Source organism: Danio rerio, chromosome 19 (assembly GCF_052040795.2).
Source record: "Danio rerio strain M-AB ecotype USA chromosome 19, GRCz13ab, whole genome shotgun sequence".
Classification (NCBI taxonomy): domain Eukaryota; kingdom Metazoa; phylum Chordata; class Actinopteri; order Cypriniformes; family Danionidae; genus Danio; species Danio rerio.
The window spans coordinates 12,731,824-12,754,208 of record NC_141039.2 but is presented as its reverse complement, the minus strand read 5'-3'; the positions used below and the strand labels follow the sequence as shown (position 1 = coordinate 12,754,208).

Below are 22,385 nucleotides of genomic sequence, written 5' to 3'. Positions count from 1 at the left end.
ATAAGCCCAATGTATACTGTACTGTGGATCAGGGCTACACAATATATTAACTCAGCATCAATATCGCAGTGTGTGCATACACAATAATAACATCGCAGGATATGCAATGTTAAGTCTGTTGAGGAAGAGCTAAAGAATTGTATTTAATTACTCTGTTTATACTGAATTCACATGAATTATGAAAAAAATGTTGCCTTGTTTCTAGTGCAAATATTTATATTTCATAGAATTTTTTTTTCTCCACTGGCAGATAATTTTGCTTGTTTTAAGGAAAAACTCTTAATTTTGCCTTATTTGTTCTGAAGTTGATCTAAGAATTTTTTTTTTTGATATTTGGACTTGAAACTGACAGGGCAAATAAAAAAAAATTTTTTTTTCATTGTGATTCAGTTTCTGTATCTAATTACTGTTCGATTCCTTAGAAACCCGTCAACTAGAGCTATTACAACTATCTTATAAAACTGCAGTCATTGCAATATTTAATCGCAGAAAAATTAAATATCGCAATATCAGATTTTTACAATTTCTTGCAGCCCTACAATAGTTTTCACCTGATATTTCTATAGTTTACACGTGTGTTTAATATATATATATATATATATATATATATATATATATATATATATATATATATATATATATATTTTTTTTTTTTTTTTTTTTTTTTTTTTTTTTTGCACATCTTTAACCCTGAAGACAGTGGTTTCTTAATCAATAGATGGAAACTAAAACTTTCAATAACAGCATGGGCTGCATGTTTTAGAACACATGTGACTTCTGGAATCATTGCAAAGTTTATCTGCAATGGAGTGTTTAGCATTTACATCTGTTATAAAAGTAGTTTGAAGCATTCAGGCACAATAAATTATAGCATTTATAGCTTTAATAATTCCATTTAATTATTTATTGCATTTTATTCCATACTGCATATAATGATAATCATAGTTTTTTTATTATAATTATTTATATATCATTTTAGCATCAATATCGCAATGTGTGAGTTTGCAGTAGTCATGTAATAGGATAGTGGATTCACTGAGTGAAAGTTGATTTATTTGTATTTGTTTTTCAAGGCCTGTGACTGTGTAAGCATTTCAAACTATTTTAAGACATTTGGACACAATAAACAAACCATTTGCATATACTGATGATTATAGTTTTTTTTAATTATAATTATTTTAACAAAATCATTACAATAATTTTAAAATGGTTCATCTTCTTACATTTTTAATGAATGTAAGTGGAGGAGAGGCTTAAATAGGTTAAGCTGATCACTTAACATATTGACAGACTGTTTACAACATTTATCATTAAATGTGTGAATATACACATTATGAGTGTATTCATCTCCACCCCAAAGAGCCATACAGTGTGTTTAATTGTGGCTTTTACTATTATATGTTTTTAATGATACATGTAAGCTGCTGAATATAAGTGGTAAATAAACGTTTATGCGTGGTGTCATATCACTTAGCTCTTAATGTGGTTTTTCTTCAGTGAAAGGGCTGCAATACACTTTACTCGTCTGTTTAGCTGTTCGGATCCCTCTATGGCATTAATTTTTGGATATGTAAAATAATGGACACTAAACATAATTTAATATTCTAGCGTGCATATGTCCAGTGTCTACCTTATCAGATGGACAACACTTTGAAAGATTATATTTTTGTTCGAATGTGTAAAGAAAGACTCTCAAGAAGGTTGCTGGCTTGAGCCTCGGCTGGGTTAATTGGTGTTTCCGTGTAGAGTTTGCATGTTCTCGTGGGTGTCCTCCGGGTGGTCCGGTTTCCCCCACAGTCAAAAGATATGTGGTACAGGTAAATTGGGTGGGCTAAATTGTCATTAGTGAATGAGTGTGTATGGATGTTTACCAGAGATGCTGGATAGGTTGGCGGTTCATTCCGCGGTGGCGACCCCGGGTTAATAAAGAGACTAAGCCGAAACTGAATGAATGAATGAGTGAAGAAATGGGGAGCGTAAGTGGCCACTTTTAAAAACATTGAGTCTTACTGACCCCAAACTTTTGTACTGTGGCATATATGACCCTAAAACTCACACAGACTAAATCTTTTATTTATTTATTTTACTTTTGAAGCTTGCAGTCCTCACAGAGCTAGAAAACCATGAAGATGCTTGTGTCTATTTGGACTCTTTTTAGATTTGTTCTGAGCTGCGAGCTTAGTTTTCTCTTTGATCTATTTTTCAGTTCAAGCTGTGTTTCTAACAGAAGCTTTCTTCCGAATAATTGATAGACCGCAGTATACACAGTCTGTGTGTCGACTGTCTTTGTGAATGCTGCAGTAAACAAAATGTCTGAAGTGATCGCCTGAATAGAGATCTCAAATCTTCATTCATGTTATTCTGATCTTTGCCCGTCCTGACCTTGTGTTCAAGCTGATTCTTGAGGAAGCATCGGAACAAAACGTGACACTTATTGACCGATGCTGTCTGCTACATCCATGTATGACCGTCAATTAGCCCCCCTCCATCTTCAATCAATGCAGCCCATCACGGTGCTTAACACACAGCCGTATGAGAGCAAATGAAGCCATGTGGATTTAATCGAACACACATCATTAAACCTCCAGGGTTATTGAATGCCCCTTTTTGTGGCTTTAAAAGGATAGTTCAACCCAGCAAAATAAGCCTCTGTCAATGTTTTTTTAATCTGGATGATTTTCTTTCTTCAGTTTTCCACATTTCTCCTTTTGAGCACGATATTTGCTTCTTTGATAGCAGAAAATGCAGGTTTGGAAAAACAGGCTGGGGAGCAATTAGGTATCAAGGCTTGACCAGTGTTGGGCACGTTCCTTTAAAAGAGTAATTAAATATAGTTACTAGTTACTTCTTACAAATAGTAACAGAGTTTCATCTAAAAGTAATTTATTACCAAGGAAAGTAACTAGTGCTTTACCTTTAAAAATAATCAAATTTGTCAAATGACTATAGAATAAATATGGCGGCATGTGACGATTTAGAATTACTTGTCACCGATGCAGAGAGTCGAGAGAAAGTCTTATTTTTCCTAGGCATAAAATGCAGGATACATACCCATTCTTGCCCTTCATCTAACCAGGGAAAAGTAGTGCTCATATTTCCACTTTACAGAAGCTACCTTTGAACTTGTTGGATTTGACATCGTTCTGACTCCAGGTCATTGGTGTGTACGACTGACTGTGCATGTGCTTGTGTGTGAACATCCGCACTACTCTGTACTCTAAGCCGTAAATGTACTCACTACATGTACTCTAAGCCGTATGGAGCTAATAATATGCCAAAACTATCTAAATTATCAATAATCATAATAATAAATTATGAAAAATCTTGAATCGTTGACAATTGTAATTTAATAGATCTAAAATTGTATATGCTGTTAAAATTGTTTTGAATTGGAATTTCATAACTTCAATATTGAACATCTGCAATTGAAGACAACTGAATTTGAATTTTTTTATAGACGTACAGTATCTTCAAACTTCTGATTTTTGGGGTTCTGAATTCCTAGACTGCAGATTTTCAGTTTGTAGAAATACAGTTTCAAGTTTTCAAGATGAAAAAATTCAGAACATCAAATTGAATATTCTAAAATTAAAAACCAGAAATTCAGGCTGTGAAATTCAGATTCAGCAGAAAGTAGACAAAGACGATGACCGAAAAGTCAAACTAAGAATCACTCACCTCTGCTTGATTCATGGTTATGGACGAATTGCAGGGTGTGAATTTTGAAGGAGAACACAAAAATATGTTTGAAAATCTATCTATAAAAGATTCTGCCTTGAAAAATGCAGTTGGTTTAAATTGCAGATGTTCAATTTTCAAGTTAAGAAATTTAAAATCAAATTAAGAAATTCTAATTAGAAATTCATATTCAAAACTATTTTAACAGCATATAAAAATTCTGAGTTATTAAATTACAATTGTCAATAATTCAAGTTACACAATTCATATTGTTTTGGCATAATATTAGCACCATAAAGCCTGGGATTCTCAACCAGTGGGCCGCGGCTTACTAGTGGGCCTCAGCAATCCTGCAGGTTGGCCGGGAGATGGCTTAAAATTACCTCTCAATATTAAACTGTCATTTTTAGATTTCGTTTATAATATGCTATATTAAAATGATCGAAGTAATGCACTTTATCCTGTTCACTAATTGATTACTTCAAACTTGGCTGCAACTACACATAAGTCTGTTTATTCACAAACTATTTGTGAAGTGAAAGTCTCTCTTTGTGTATTTTTGTGTGAACTGTTTATTATATCCGCATAGTTGTCCAAATTAATGTCCTGTGAGTGTTTCATAAAGGACGTGTGCACAAACAGGAGGATCTAGTGAGGCTCAATGGTGTTTTTGACATAGAATGTAAAAAAACTTGCAAATGAGCTTTAGACATGATCTGGCAGAGCTGTTCACTGTTCCTGTCAGCGATCTCCCAATAATATCCATCTGCAAACTCAACCACTATTAGATTAACATGTCTTAACAGATTTAGGGTGTTTTACCTTATTTTACATTTGTCTGTATATTTTTGAATAGTAGATATTTAGTAGTGGATATTCAGTCAGTCCAGTTTAAAGCAGAAGCTGATCTTTTGCAATCTCTGTGTTGACCTGTGGTTCTCTTTGGATCTGTGCATGTTTTTAAAAATATATAATATATAAAAAGTTTTAATATATAATTACATTTCATACAAACATTTTAGAGAAAATGCCAGGCAGGTGGGCCTGCAAAAATTGATCGGAGGAAGAAGTGGAAAGAAGTGAAAAGGGTTGAGAACCCCTGCTCTAATTCAATCATCACTTAGTTACTCCACGTTCACAAACATCAATCATCATTACTGGTTGATTATGTGTCCCACCCCAGCCCTGAACACACCCACCCCAGAGAAAGAGAGTTCATGGCTGAGAGAGACACTCTCACATGAAAACTCCTTAAGTCTTCTCAATTATAGTAATGCACATTAGTTATAGTAACGTTAATAAAATGTTTATTGATATTGTCTTTTTTCCCATCACTGGTCTTGACACACATTGATTTGATTTCAATTCACAAACTTGCTGTTTGATTAAATTCAATTCTCTTTTCAGTTTGATTCAATATTGATTCATTTGGATGTATACCATTTACAGTACACATGAAAAAATGATAGATGAAGCATGATAATATCAGTACAATATTGATGGTTAAACTGAACAACTAAAATGTCAGTTGCTCATGAGATGTTTTGGATGTTTTTGTACTCAGTTTTCTATATTGAAGGATTTGGTTGCGATATCTTGCTTTACTAGCATAGCATTGTAAAATACTCTTATAGCCTTTTCTTTACTCTCTTATTTTTTTTTTTTAAACTGATTGATTACATAAGTTGCAGTATATTTCATTAAGTCACACTGTTTTTTTTTTTTTTTTTTTTTTGGTCTGATTTTCCATTTGTTTATTTAGTGCCCTTACTAAAGAGGAAGAGATTATCTGTCGAGCTACATTAAGGATTGTCAAAACCACATCATTTTGTTTAAATTTGTGATAACAATGGAGCTCAATTTGATTCAAATATGAAAGCTAAAAATTTGGTAACACTTTATTTTGATGATCCATTTAAGTATTTTTTTGACTTTCTACTTAATATCTGTTGATACTGCTCCTTCAACATACCTTGTTCTTTAACTGACTATAAGAAACTTTGCAAGTACATGTCAACTTACACTAACCCTAACCCCAATAATAGTCTACTTATAATCTAATGAGAAATAGTTGGCATGAAGATGCAATGTAAGTTAAATTCAACAAACAAACCATCAAAATTAAGTGTGGCCAAAAAGTTTGTTTGTGTTTTAAGAATCAATTTGGGTCATCAAAATCCTAATCAGAAATAACTGTTAAATTTCACTCTAGTTTTGTTGAACTCCCCTTTCATGTGTGCTGTTGAGCTGATGATTTTATTTTTTCTGTAAATTTCTCTGTTGTCCTTTTCCTTTTGTCTTTCATTCCTTGTCACTACACTTGTTTCTCAGCTTTGAGGACTCCCCAAGGAGTCTTTCAGGTGCATTCAGAGGGAACAGAGTCGGAGCGGGCCGAGTTTCAGTAGCTCTGCAGTCTCCTCATCCTCCCACAAGCCCATTCTCTCATTCTCACAGCCTTTTTGCTTATGTAATCTGTTTCTTGTAGACAGCGAGACACTGAGTATATAAGACAACTAGTGAGAAATGGGGAGATTCCTTCCTTTTATTCTTTCATGCCACTCCTCCATTAGAGACGAGTCTATTTACGGTCTAAAAAGAAACCTTCCGTGTCCCGCTGGTTTTTCAGCTTGACGCCAGTATTCCCTATAGAGAGCGTGGTCTTTTCTGAGGCATCTCAGACATGAATATTATTTTCAGACTTGTGATGTTGTCGAGTCAGCGGGTCACAAGCAGCTGTCAGATGTCAAAAAACTCCAGACTAATCTAAAATACTGCATTTCTTTGAAGTCTGAAGTTGCAGGTTTTTGTGCAGACTGTTAGTTTTATTTTTAATTGTGCAGATGCGAGTTTGTCAGCAATAAAACCTATTTGTCTCGCTCCAATCAGTGTCTTTTGTAGGGGCACTTTTTTTTTTTTTTTTTGCTTTCTTATAACTTGCCATTTGCATAGCACTTGCAACACCAATGTCATGTCCAATGTTCAATGTATTTATAAAGCAAGTGTTAATACAACAAAAGTTAACCACAGTGCTGTACAGAAACAATAAAAAATAACAAATTAAATCTCTTTTCTTACCTAAAACAGTACAATAAATACCCTAATAATACAATTCCACTTTCACTCAAGCTCACATCACACAGACCACAATTTGATTAATACCAATCTGTCATGTTTAAAGTAGGGCTGGGTGATACTGCAAAAAAAAATAAATAAATCATGATTTCATGTTTCATATAATTCGATATCGATTATTATTAAATATTTTTTAACAGTACATTTAGAAATGTTAGGATTTCTTTTAACAACTTTAATGTACCAACATTACTGTGGCATAGTTTTAATTGTCAAAAACTAAAATGTTTAAGCAAAATATCTGATCTCTTTATAATAAAATAAACATAAGTGTTAAAGAGACTCTGATAAATCATTTTTGATAAATAAAATGATAGAAAGTGTGTGCAATGGTAATGGTAGATCAACATTTGTAAAGTGAGAATAATAATGATACAGAAAACCTCAAACTCTGTAAACAAGACAAATAATGATAATCAAATCTGAGCTTTAAAGTAAAAGAACCAACCATCATTATTTAAATACATACTGCAACATTACAAATTTAATGATTATATTACCACCTATGCTGAAACGTCATTCAGATGTGGTGTTAGTGGTTGGGATGCACAAGAAAAGAAACCAAAAAGCCACTCAGGTGACATCCTTACATCCTTTTTTATTTTCAATCTTCTCACTGCTGCTATACGACACTCATGCTCGCATGTGTTGTTATTCTGACATAAAGTGGTAAACGTGTGGCTTCCTTTATTTTCTATGACGTCTCTCATAATTCAAATTTAGTTTGTTCATCAAATTTGATAGAGCTATCAAAATAGACCCCCAAGTTCTTCACCAAAGTTTAAGCCAGTGGAACTAGAAAAATTAAAGGATTAAAAAACTCTAATCTCCATTTTTGAAGAAGAAGAAAATAAAGAGAGTGATGGGACACGAGACATTTTTGCGTTTTTTTTTTTTGTTTGTTTGTTTTTTGAGTAAAAAATAAATAAAACAGATTTCCCCATGGGTCATGGAATATTATGGAATTTTAAAGCTCTATTTCAGATATTGTAAGTCAGGATATTATTTGGTCCAATTTATGGAATATCAGGGATTTTTGTTAGTCATTTCGTATTATTGCTGCCAAAAATTACTGATTTAGAATGACTGGCAAGCTATACAAAATATCATGTGATGCAACTGCGATGGTCAATTTGCAGATAATCATATTAGTAAGTTGTTGCAGTTGTGTGTTTGTTAGTCACGTTAAATCAATGAAAACATTTAAATCTTCTGTTTATTCTCAAACCACAATTGGGATTTAGACAGGACAATCAGTTTGACAGGAAACAAAAAAAATAGATAGAGAAGGCTTCTGCTGAACAGTATTTATTGGCTAGTTTTCACTTTCATTATAGATGACAGTGAGCTTCTATCTCAATTTTAGTTTTGACTGTACGTTTTTCTTTTTGAGCTATATGCGATGCCAGATTTACCCAGATTAAACGGCACGTAAAGAGCAGGGTTGTATAATAATGACAGTCTGAATAACACTGCTGTTCTTTGCTCTGTGCTTTTGATTAAAGATATAAGACTCCTCTTATGAAGTCCACATTTGTGTTCATTCTCATCGTACAGTACTTGCATGATGGAGAACTGCTTTGAGACCTTTTTGAGACCAATTCCTGCTTGTATTTCTTCTAATTATGCTAGCTACGTGGACACAAAGTAAAATTATACAAACTCAACGCTGAACCTCACTTCCCTCATTCTCAGTGCATAAATATCAAACACATGGCCTGTTTCATTGTCTGGTTGACTTTCTTTCCTAATGTTTTCCATCTTCTGTCCTCCCTTTGCTTTTATCTTTTATTCATGTAGTCAGACTGGTTCTTTATCAGCAGGTGGTAGTGGATTCATCATTACACTAAATGGGAGACACACACACACTATCCAGTGATCAAAGCAGCTGTCTGTACCATCAGCAGATATAATGACAGTCTCGCTTATTTTGCACTGCTAGAGGATTATTATATCTGACTTTTTTAAAACTTGCTTACAAGGTAGTCGTGTGTGTGTGTGTGTATGTCAGTGTTAATGCGGTCGGCTTTCATGCATATGAAGCTGAGGTTCCTATATTGCAGGAAGGGTCAGCCGTATATGAATAATCCAATTCTTTCCAACCCAGTATATATATATATATATATATATATATATATATATATATATATATATATATATATATATATATATATATATAGATATATATATAGATATAGATATATATATATATTTTTACCTTCATGCAACAAAAAAGCACCATAAATGCTTCTAATGCACTGTATTATGTCTTCTGACATTAAGTGAATCACATAAATGCAAATATTTTAGGCTGTTTCTCACATTAAGTTCCCAAAATGACTAAAAACATGTTAAGCTTTTGTTTAACAAAATAAAATCTATTATTTAAGTATCTTATGATAGAGGTTTAGAATGTGAGTATGAGTGATTATGTTATTATTATTTTCATTTGAGTGAATTATGACTTTAAGTTCTCATTATCTACTCATAGAAAGATCCATTTTAAACTGTAATGTTTAAATCGAGTAACATCTATTATTCATGCAACAAATCCATTATCAAGCATTACTTTAAGGTCCATAAGTCTGCAGCTTTTTTGCAGAATAAAATGTACCTTAATTTTATATATAAAGCCATTTTTAAGATGTTGTACTTTATTTTAATTTATTTTATTTTAAAGCTGAATTTTTTTAGCATCATTAGTAAAGCAACTAAATAAGTAGGACTGTGCAAATAATCGAAAATGCGATTTTGATTTTGGCTTCTGATGATTATGAAAAACCATAAATCTAAAAAACGATTATTGCTTCATATACCGCCCCCTTTCCAGTTGTACACATTTGTTGCTCTTAAAAGCTCAAAAGACCGCGTGCTTCTAGGTGTGTGCGGCGGGCACACACGGTCAGAAGCATGCGGTCAGCATTCGGTCTCATTCGCACACTGAGACAAGCAGAGCGCACACATCTAAAGTCATCTTAACGTGAGTGATTTAATAGTCAAATAGGTGTCAAAACGCAGTGTTTAGTGATTATTTATATTAACCCTCATTTGTGTAATAAACAAATGAGTTGAGGATCAAAAGACACTTGAAAGAGAAACCATTCAAGTGACAGTGCGCGATATTTCTGCTGCCGCCTGTTTTTAAAACTAATCAAACAACAAAAGGAGAAAATCCCTCACTGCTTTTGACTGAAGGACTTTTGCAGCTAAAGCTTTATTCTTACAGTGAAGATGCTTAAAGCACAGTTTGTTTCTTTCCTTTGCAGAATGGAAAATAAATGTATATATGCAGTTAAAGTCAGAATTAATAGCCCTCCTGAATATTAGCAGCCCTTTTCCTCTCCAATTTCTGTTTAATGGAAAGATTTTTTCAACTTATTTCTGAACATAATAGTTTTAATAGCTCATTTTTTAATAACTGGTTTATTTTATCTTTGCTATAATGACAGTACATAATATTTTACTAGATATTTTTCAAAATATAAGCATTTAGATTCAAAGTGCAATTCAGAGGCTTAATTAGGGTAATAAGGCAAGTCATTGCATAACACTAGTTTTTTTCTGCAGACAATCATAAAATATATTGCTTAAGGGGGCTAATAATATTGACTTTAAAATGGGTTTCAAAATATTTAAACCTGCTTTTATTCTAGCCAAAATAAAACAAATAAGCCTTTCTCCAGAAGAAAAAATATTAGAGGAAATACTGTTAAAATTCCCTGCTCTGTTAAACATCATTTGAGAAATATTAAGTAAAAAAAAAATTCCCAGGATTGCTAATAAGTAATTTAACTGATAAACGTTTTGAATAATTGTCATTATATATATGACCAAAAAATCGTGATTATGATTTTTCCCAAAATCGAGCAGACCTGCAAGAAAGTAAAGTTTATTTATTAAGCACATTTAACTTTAGTTTGGCACTGACCAAAGTGCTGAACAAAACCATAGCACACAGTCTAAAACAGTAAAATAACAATAAAATTAATAATAGGAATAAGAGGATTACAGCAACAAAGCACAATAAAGATTGAAAGCCTGGGAAGGCAATAGAATAAAAATGTGTCTTAAGTCTAAACTTAAAATATAGAGAGAGAAGAAACCCTTGTAATGTCCGGTGGCAGCTGGTTCCACAAACATGGAGCAGTGACTGCAAAGGCCCTATCTCCTTTCCGTTTAAGTCATGACCAAGAAATTTGCGGTAAAATTTGACGACCAAAGAGACTGATGAGTTGACTGTAGGTTCATAAGTTCTGATATAAAAGAAGGTGCTTGCCCATATAGTGCTTTAAAAACAATAAGTAAAATCTTTAACTTAATTCTAAAATTAACAGGAAGCGAATGAAGGGATGCTAAAACTGGTGAGATATGAGCATGTTTTTTGGTGCCTGTAAAAAGTCTAGCTGCCGCATTTTGAACCAACTGCAATTGTGCCAATGAAGATTGAGGGAAACCAACATATAACATTACTCAATTTACAATTTTTAAGAATGAATGCTGTACTTTATTTTATTTTATTTTATTTTAAAGCTGAATTTTAAAGCATCATTACTCAATTTTTAAATCTTGCGTGATTAAATTCTTTTTAATATAATTGATGCTCAAGAAACAATGCTTATTATTATTATTAATGTTGAAAACGTTTCTGCCACAAAATAAATAAAAAAAAAAACTTTAAAAAAAAAAGACAACTTTTTATCTCAGAATTCTGACTGATAAATCAGCAATCTTAAGGTCTGACATCTTTAAATCATGCAATATTCACTGTTAGAACACACTCTCCATGCAAGAAAAATAAAATCTAGCCCTGGATGCCAGATCCTGTCAGAAAATGATTTTCTTTGAACATTTAGACAATAGCCAACAGAACCACCCAGTACCCAAACCTGTTAACCGTTATTCAGCTGAATGACATTCTTACTATCATTATAGGATTTGATTGAAAAATCCAAAGAAAAACAAAAGCAAGAGACAAAGGAATGATGATAAAGAAAGAGCAGAGTTTAATGAATAATCTTTGTTGTGTATGATTCAGTGTTTAGACTTTGTCTGGCCAGGATAAATGCAACAAGTGTTATTATACCACAAGCAACAGAAATGGAAGATTACTGCTTCACAACATTGTCCAGAGACAATACAGACCTTAAATGGAGACAATCTTTTATCTCTTACTCATGAAAACAAGTGTCGCTTTAATCCACAGTCATAAGATTATTACAATATGGAAAAATGAAATAATAATTAAGCAATATTCATAGGAAAATAGTCAAAACAAAATATAAAAACATAATGAAATGGCAAAGAATAATCAATAATAATAATAATCAAATCATTAAGTAATAATCAATAAAATGATATAATGATAATTCTATAAATGACTAATAATCAAACGTTTAAATAAAATTATAAAATTAATAATACATGAATAAATGGTTGCTTTCTTAAAGCAACACAGACATGGATTAAAGAATCCTTGTTACAAGTATTTTCAAATCCTTAGTTTCTTCATCACCATATATATATATATATATATATATATATATTTTTTTTTTTTTTTTTTTTCATCTTGTGATACAGTTTTTTTTTCCATTTGCGAGACCGTATAAACTTGGCAGTGCATATCATAGAGTCAGAACTGAATCCTTTTTCTCAGTATTGCAAGTTTGTGTTTTTCAAGTCGGACTTTATAACACACAATTGTAAGTTTTGAAGTTAAAACGCTGTCGAATAGCATATATTTGACAGCAATCTTTTAAAACTTAAAAAATTTTATTTCCTGTCATTTTTCATCAACTGAACGTGCCCTTGCTGAATATAAGAGCTAATTTCTTTCAGATGTTTAAAAAAAAACCTTCCTGACCTCCACTTTTAAACCGTATTTCTTCCAGACAGAAACCGTCAGTGATTGATGGGCCCTTTGAGACAATTAGCATTTTAACCGAATCCTTTTCGCTTATCAGCAGACCATCACATTTATTATGAATCATCTGTTCAGGACTGTGTTTAAGAGAGCAGCATTCATTCGGTTGTGAGCAGAACAGTGTTGCATCATCTTTCTGTCAGAAGCACTTCAATGCAAATACATGAGAGAAGATGCATTATTTCATGGCCAGACATACAGTAATCTCTGTGGTTGATTGTGTGATTGTAAAAGGGAGTGATTGGAACTGCTAAGAACATTTGCATTTTTGTATTTGCGTTATTTTTAGTTGGTGTATCAATAGCACTATTGTGATCAGTAGCACTTTCTAGCAAGTCCAGGTGTTTATATGTAGCGGTAAGCTGCTTAACCCTAGTGTTATATGTCTACCTCAGGAAGTCAAACTATTGGCCAGCACAGGAGTGTTTGATTCTGATTTGTCAAATGCAAGTCACATTTGTGTGTAAAGTTATGCTAAACACAATAGCTTTAGATACATATGGTGTGCCATTATATTAGTTATGGAAGGAAATGTTATTCAAATGCATCTCTTGTTATTACTTGTGTTCAGATTTCATCATGAACTTTCACTCTTACTTTGTCACAAAAATAAGACTGTCACACTCTGCATTTAGATAGCTTGCTGTAACCATGAGTGTAATCGACTGAAATAGGATTGTATGCAAATAAAGATTTCGAGTGCAACTCTTCTGTTTTTCTGCAACACAGCCAAAAAAACAAACAAACAAACACTCTGTATTGGTGTACAGTAAGAGATGTTACTTTGTTTATTCTATAACTCAAGCTGTGGATTTTTAAATGTGTAAATAATATCTGACTGCTTGTTTGTTTTTCCAGAAATGTGTCTATCGAAATGTAAAATAACATTTAACACTTGTTGTAACAAGCCAATAAAAAGTCTGAAAATCAATTAAATAAAAATGTACAGTACTTTGTTCAGGGTTTGTTTACCTAAATATCATGAACCACAGAGAATGATATCATTTAAAAAGAAATGATAATGGTTAATAACGGTTCGTAGATTGCTAGGCGACCATCAACCGTTTTCTCAGAGGATGACAAGCTGACAAAACATTGCTGTCACTCTGATACAAGTTTTATTTATAGAGAAAATTCCAAAGCACTGCGGTGTTCGTGTGTTCTGTGTTTGTCTGAGATAATTAGTCTAATGAAATGTGTATTCCATACAAGCTGTAGCTGATTGATTAGTTCTTGTCACTTGACTCGTGGGATTCATTCAACTGGGTCGTCTGGAAGGCCTGAGCACATCACACCTTTTGCGTGAGCAAGCTGCACACCTCCATTGGAAATAATGAATTGTGCAAACTCTGGAAAAGATGCAGTTTGCGAACGGCCCCTAAAGGCCACCATCATTTGCGATCTCCAGCAGTTGATCTTTTTGCGCAGACATGGTGGATTCACTTAATTTGTTGACAAATGAGTTGCAGATCCATCCCTTGGCAAGTCCTTCACTGGGCCTTTTCTCTTAGCAAAGAAACTTTCCAAAGATGTCTGTTTCTTACTAATTTTGCTGCTTGTGACTTGAATTTGGGCTCTCAAGTGACTGAGATGTAGGCGAGAGAATACGATCATTCAGAAAAAAACTTTTGTCAAAATAAAAGATTGTTCAGACTCGGGTAATAAATAAAATGTAAATAATTAATGATTTCTTGTGATACACGCTGCCAATTGATCCACGGACCAGATAGTAATCCGCAGCCTGGTGGTTGAGGACCACTGATTTAACAGATATATTTGTCCAAAGCAACTTACAATTGAGAAGGAATTCAGCATTCAACAAGAAGCAGTAATACACACAAGAAGTGCTAGTTCTACAAATGCATGGTTAGTGCTCAGAGAATTTTGTGCTCTATTAAGGAGAAGGGAGTTTTGTTTTTGTTTTTTGAGAAAAAGAGGTGGTTTGTCAAACCCACTCACCGGTGTGAAGCGTACTTCATAAATGCAGTTTCTGTGATTGTAAGTGATTGTAAAAATGTGTCTGGTGCAAACTAAAACTGGTGCTCATTTTGCACAGCATCTGAATGATAGTTTTCTCCAAGCCATTTTCTCTTTAACATAATAATAAGTTGCTCGGCATCTCCAACATCTCAATCTCAACTCAAATAATGTCTAGCGTTAGTGTTTAGTGTAACCTAGTTGTTGTTGAAATTAAGTTACTCCATTATGAGAATCGATTAATTTTGACTTCCAACATCTGGCTGTTTTCCTTTCCACTTTAAAATTTCATATTTAATTGTTATTTACATGTTATCTTTTTATGGTTTCCTGATTCTTTTTCTCTCCAGTTTCTGAGTTCTTTAGATTTATTTATGAAATGTACCCCCACGTTCAGAGTGAAAATAGTTCTGAAGCAAATCCTCCACCAAATGTTTTGGAGTGTATGTTAGGATAGCATTTTGAGTTTTGAAGTGCACTAGACTCCTGGCACCGATGCTCTCCACTGGTGCCTGTCAGATGCAGGTGCAGATGGTGACATGTGGACCAACAGCCTGCAAACCATGACAGAGAGCTGCAACCAATCACTGTCAACAGCACTCGACACTGCCATGCACAACCCTGGCAACTAAACGGCTTTGAACCAATGAGCTTCTTTGACTGACCAACGCCTCTGTGCTTTCTATCTTTAGGGGCCATAAAAGAAAACTGGAGGAGGCCAGAGAGGATGAAGATAAGGATGAAGAGGATGGCGACTCCAGTAAAGACTCCAATGAAGACGATGAGGGCAGCAGTTCGGAGGCCGATGAAATGGCTGCTGCGCTGGAGGCGGAGCTAAATGACTTCATGTGAGCTGATTGGGCGACGATGCAAATGAACTAATGTGTTCTCATGAGGTACCTGAGACAAAACATGCATTTTTGTCGCTGTTATACAGCGCAAATAAATGTGTTCGTGTGTGTGTGTGAGTGAAAACAAAAAGGTTTACAAAATAGATAGTCATGTACAAATTTGTACAGAGTTTTAGTAGAACAAGTCCAACACAAAGTTGTTTTATTGTGAATTTACAGTACGTAGCGGTGTGGGAAGTAGAGCTTCTGTGTCTGATTGATCTTATTTTGTTCCAGTTGCGAAACTCATTTTTATGTCGGTGTAAATGAAATGATATATTTCCGCTGATTGGTGACGAATGCCAAAGAGTCTGAAACGACCTGCAGATGAGACCTGTGAGCAACAGATGATGTTTGAAGGGGTTAATGGTCTTCACCAGCAGTCAAACTCAGACGTCCCAATGTGTCCGGTCATCTATTTTTTTTTTTTTCCTTTTCGTTGTGTGCGTCGTGCAGTACCACTGATGCCCCTGTGTGACTGACACTGTGCTGCACCAATCCCAGAACACCAGCACCTTTAGACACACCCACAGCCATTATTACCTTAAAAACACAGCAAACAAGATTGGTGTTGTTTTTGCAAGTTAAAGGAATAGTTCACAAAGAAACTGTCATCATTTACTCATGCTTATGTTAGGAATCTACATAATGAGATGAACTGTTGTTTTTCATACAGTGAACATTAATTTTGAACAGTGAAAAACAACCTTATTATGACGTATACACATATTTTCAAGCCATACAAGAGATTTATTTGAGAAAAGTCATTGTTTACTTCAAATCAGGGGCTTTTGTAGTGGATTTGACATCGTTTGATCAATAGCCATCGATTATAATGTCAGTGCACCATTTTTATAATCCATTTGACTTCTTCAGTCTTTTTTTTTATTTATTTTTTTTTAGCTTTTTGGAGTGGAAGATTTCTGTTGTTTATTGTATATAAAAATGTATGGTTTTGACCACTAGAAAGTATTCTCATGAATCATATGGACCACTTTTATTAATATTTTGTTGTTGTTTTTCTAGCACAGGGGTGGCCAACCCTGTTCCCGAAGACCCACCTTCCTGCAGATTTCAGTTGCAACCCATATCAAACACACCTGCCTGTAATTATCACGCTGTTCAGGTCCTAATGGTTCAGGTGTGTTTGATATGGGTTGCAACTGAAATCTGCAGGAAGGTGGCTCTCCAGGAACAGGGTTAGCCACCCCTGTTCTAGCAGTTTGACATAAATCACTATCCAATTTTGTTGTCGATAAAAGGGCTGCTCAGACATTTAAGGATTTGTAATTCTGTTTCACAAAAAACAGGAAATGACACTTTGGATTGGCATGAAGGGCAGTAAAGGATGACAGATTCGTTGCGTTTCTGTGAACTAGTCCTGTAACTGTCAAAATTTCTGTTGGTTTTTTTTTTTAAGACTTTTCACTTTGTGACGTCATCAGCATACGTACATCATCATCAACATCTTCATCATTCAGCTTCAGGTGCTGATATTGAACACTGTGGCAGCATTAAACCGGGTGTTTGGTTGGCTTTCGCGCCACCCTGAACCGTCACTGTACACACTGGTCAGATCTGGACCTGTAAAACTCCCATCAAGACTGCTCGTCTAAAGGCCAGTTTTTGGATTCATGCTAAACTTGTTTGAACCACTAGACGTCCAGATCTAACACGTTTTGAGATGTTTCTCCGATTGTTTGTGCAGTTCTGGCACCTGTGATGTTTTTGACTGATGGGTTTTCCTTCTGTTTAATTGTGTTGATGTTTTCGACAGTGTAAAGTATTTGTATATTCTATTTCGTACCTGACAAAGAAATGCTTTTCATTTAATAAAGATTTGTTTTATAAGCCAGTGTTTTGAGCTTTTTTGACTTGTTTTGTTTTTAATAATAATTTACATTAAAACAAGTGTGCAATAACACCAAAAGTATTTTGTTCATCTGTTGTCAAATTATTTACCACATTTGTTTATACTTCAGGACTCTCATATGTATTTAAACCAGCCTGATCTCACGAGAAAACGTAAGTATTTTACGTTTTGCCAGTTTAGTGGCTAATTCGTACAAATTCGTACAAGTTCAGTCGTATGAAATTGTACGATTTTAAAAAGGAGGCGTGACACCTAACCCCACCCCTAAACCCAACCGTCATTGGGGGTTGAGCAAATCGTACTAAATTGTATGAATTAGATCATACGAATTCATACGAATTAGCCACTAAATCAAATTGTTACGAATTGCCTTGAGATTGTGTTGATTTAAACGCTACATTTTATATTACGTTTTATAAATAATGTTGAGATTAGTGTTTTATTTACATGTGTTAATTTAGCAGATGATTTTATGTAAAACAGTTCATGTCAGAATCAAAGAATCATTTCAAATCATTAGAGAGCAGCATTATATAAATGCTATGACAAAGTTTATGTTGGTTTAAAAACAATCTTTTGAGCATACAGAAATGAGAGAGTACTGTACTGTATGTCTTACAGATTGTTTGTCAAGGGCACTTACCTGTGCTTGAAGTGTGCAATGTTTTCAATGTGGTGCTTGTAAAAGGGTTTCTGGTGCAGGAAAAGTGTGTTTACTTAAATTTATCATAGGCATGGCAAGTTTATTTATATAGCACATTTCATACACAGTGGCAATTCAAAGTACTTTACATAAACAAGAATAAAGACAAAACACTTTTTTTTTTTACCAAATTGTTAAAGCAACAGCCAGCAGAGAAGTCCACTTGGTTTTAAAGTCTTCATTAAACTTGTTATTGTAAATTGTCATTTTCACAATTTGTGATAGCATAGCAGTCAAACTGTAAACTGGTCATGTATAGGACAAAACAAACAACAAATTCTGCATATTTTACAATGGGGTGTGTAGTTTGAACTTGGAAAGGAAGGAATAATGAAATAATATAAAAATTAACGGAGGAAAAGAAAAAATAATATATAAATGAATATGAAAGAAAATGAATGAATATGAAAGAAAATGAATGAATGAATGAATATGAATGAATGAATGAATGAATGAATGAATGAATGAATGAATGAATATGAAAGAAAATGAATTAGAATGAATAAATGAATATTAAAGAAAATGAATGAATAGGAAAATGAATGAATGAATGAGATAGAAAAATAATAAATTAATAAAGAAAATGAATGAATAAGATAGAGAATGAATGAATATGAATATAAATGAATAAAAAAGAAAATGAATGAATAAATATATATGAAAGAAAGAATGAATGAATGAATAAGAAAAATGAATGAATAAATGAATAAGATAAAAAAATAATTAAGAAAGTTAATGAATAAGATAGAGAATGAATGAATATGAATGATTGAAAAAGAAAATGAATGAATAAATATATATGAAAGAAAAAGAATGAATGAATAAGAAAATAAATGAATATGAATGAATGAATAAAAAATAAAAAGAATGATTGAAAAGAATGAATTAATAAGATAGAAAAGAAGGAATGCATGAATGAATAAGATAAAAAAAATAAAAATGAATGAATAAAAAGAAAATGGATTAATAAATAAATAAGACAGAAAAGAATGAATAAGAAAGAAAATGAATGAATAAATAAGATAGAAAAGAATGAATATGAAAGGAAATGAATGACAAGATAGAAAAGAAAGAATGCATGAATGAATAAAATAGAAAAAGAATAAATGAATAAGAATGAATGAATAAGAAAGAAAATGAATGAAAGTGTAAAGAAAATGATTGAATAAGAAAAAATAATGAATAAGAAAGAATATGAATGAATAAGAGAAGGAACGAATACGATAGAAAAGAATAAATGAGATAAAAAGAATGAATGATTAAGAAAAATAATGAATAAGATAGAAAATGAATGGATGACTAAGAAAGGAAGAATGATTGAGAAAAAGAATGAAAAAGAAAGAAAAAGAATGAATGAGAGAAAAGACAAATATCACACATTACATATGCAAGCCTTTAAACATGCATGCAGAACACTACGCTGAAAATGACTTTTTCGGCTGGAATCATGACTTTCCTATTTGAGTTACATGTCTCAAGTGCATATTTGCATGATTTGTTATTTGCGTTTGCCATCTGATCAGTGCACCCGGAAACAGTGACATTAGATTTACCAAGCTAATAGTCTAATAAATATAATTTATACTAAAGCATTACAGTAGAATTGCAAAACCCTCATCTGTCAACATCAGTGCTGATGAACTGCAAACATGTCCTTAACTTTTATCCCTAACAGCTTTATTTTCTCATTGCTGTCATTTTGTTGTTGGTGTGTGTTTTTGTTAATGAGTGCACAGTGGACTGCACATACAGTATTAACATATTCATCTAAATGTCGCTCTGAGCAGCAGCAATATATTACATTTCCCAAAGCAAAGATGAAAAACAACTTTACTGCTTGAACTGAACATTGCCTTTTGAGATGGACAGTTTAAAAAGAATATTCTGTCATCATTTACTCCTCTTCCACTTTTATCAACCTTTTTTTTCTACTGTTAAACACAAATGGGGGTGGCTTAGTGTTTAGCACTGTCACCTCACAGCAAGAAGCTTGCTGGTTCGAGACCCGGCTGGGCCTGTTAGCATTTCGGTGTGAAGTTTGCACCTTCTCGCTGTGTTGGCTTGGATTTTCTCCGGGTGCTCCTGTTTCCCTCACAGTCCATAGACATGCGATGCAGGTGAATTGAATAAGCCTGGCTGTAGTGTATGATTGCGAGAGTATATGGGTGTTTCCTAGTACTGGGTTGCTGGAAGGACATCCACTGCATAAAACATATGCTGAAATAGTTGGCGATTCATTCCGCTGTGGCGACCCCAGATTAATAAGAGACTAAGCCGAAGGAAAATAGATAAAAGATATACTGAATACTGAAGATATACTGAATAATTCAACACAGGGTCATTGTGAAAATAAACCCTTGCAAATTATGTAGCCAGAGCTACAAATGGCTGTTTCGTCTTTGAAACGAAGGCTACAAGTCGGTATGACACCGCTGATGGCTTCTGTTTCTTTTCGCACTACCAGCTGACCGCTGTCCTCCATGTGAACGGCTTTTCCATTGTTACCAGTTTGCTCAGTAGCTCACCACGTACAGCGGCCGACTTGAGATGCCGTGAGGAGTTGACCATGACGACTGGGTTTGAGTTCTGTGAGGAACGCTTCCAGAAAGCAGGTAAAAAAAACCTACAAAAAGCAAAAATTTAAATAAACAAGTAAATAACAGGGTAAGAACATTGTAAGATCTGAAAATGTGGTAAAATCAGGCAGCCATGAAGGCTTTTTTTGGATAGCTTTTGAAACACTGTCAGTTGGGTTTAGGGAAGGGGGTGGCTGGGTGGATCGGTTGGTCAACGGTGGCCTCTGGTGCATTTATGTGAGAACAGCATGCGCAAATGGCACTCGCAAAAGAAATTTGAGATCTGAAAATGTGTACACTAGAGATCTTCTCCGGGCTAAATTTTGAATCTCGCCCGCACCCGCCAGGTTCTAGCCCGAACTCGACCGCTCCAGCTTATGTTCAGCATTCGCTGTCCCGCTGCCTGACCCGCTCCCGTTTTATACCCGCCACGCCCGTTTCTGCTAATGGGAAGAGGGGAGAACAAAACCGAAAACCTCCCAGCTATACAGAGTCCAGACAGCCTATAACACACTGTCTGTATAAACACACACACACACAGCGCCAAGCAAGTGACACACACAGACAGCAACACCGCGCTCTCTCATTTACACACACACATACACACACACACACACACACACAAAGCACCAAGCATGCCAAGCAAGTGACACACACAGACAGAAACATCAAGCTCTCTCATTTACACATACACAAACACACAAAGACACACACAGCACCAAGCAAGTGACACATACAGACAGAAACATCAAGCTCTCTCATTTATACACACACACACAGACAGCAACAAACAAGCTAAACACAGCATCACGGTGTCTCATTTACTCACATACATACGCGTGCTCGCTCGCTCGGGAGTCGGGAGCGATATTGTTAGACCTCCCAGCCTGATCTCACGAGAAAAGGTAAGTATTTTACGTTTTGTTAGTTTAGTGGCTAATTCGAGTTCAGTCATTCGAAATTGTACGACTTTAAAAAGGAGGCGTGGCACCTAACCCCATCCCTAAACTCAACCGTCATTGGGGGATGAGCAAATCGTACTAAATTGTACAAATTAGATCATACGAATTCATATCAATTAGCCACTAAATCAAAAAGTTACAAATTGCCGTGACATTGTGCTCCCGTCCAAAAGTACAAATGTTACTGACCGCTCCCACGCTTTATTCGGAAATTTATTCAGACCTCTAGTGTACACCGCGGCCTCTGGTGAATTCGCGAAAACAAAAACTGCAAAAAACGCACCTCTTGGGATGTATTTTGCACTCCAAAATGTATATGTATCAATAATGAGCCTGGGTGGAAAGAATTGACATGGGGAATTGACTAAAATACTATTTTTTGTTTCTATTGATGATAATGGCTGCATTTTTCCAAAATATATTATTTAGTGTTCAACAGAAGAAATAAATTAATGAAAGTTTAGAACCACCTGAGTGTGAGTAACGTGTGGTGAGTGATTTTTAATTTTTGGCTGAACTATCCCTTCCTAAAACAGCTAGCCTAATTAAATGAAGACCAGTCATAAAAACTATTGTGTATAAATAAATAGCCTCAGTTGGCTTTCCCTAAAGTAAGATTATCTGAAAGCTGCTGTTTCAGTTGTGGTTTGGACTAGTGTTGTGTTGTGTTTGAT

General features: G+C 34.3%; 1 protein-coding gene across 6 annotated transcripts in view; it reads left to right on the top strand.

Annotated features, from left to right (window-relative positions):
- The window catches only part of ctdp1 (CTD (carboxy-terminal domain, RNA polymerase II, polypeptide A) phosphatase, subunit 1), a 214,229-nt gene extending 196,781 nt beyond the window's left edge, over positions 1–17,448 (top strand). The window contains exons 13-14 of one of the 6 annotated variants that reach the window (XR_015515860.2): positions 15,400–16,613; positions 16,802–17,448. Coding sequence is in view for 1 of the 6 variants with exons in the window: in NM_001002873.1 (NP_001002873.1) it covers positions 15,400–15,559 (160 nt within the window). In the remaining 5 variants the exon portion in view is untranslated. 6 annotated transcript variants of the gene reach the window in all.
- The last annotated feature ends 4,937 nt before the right edge of the window (positions 17,449–22,385 follow it).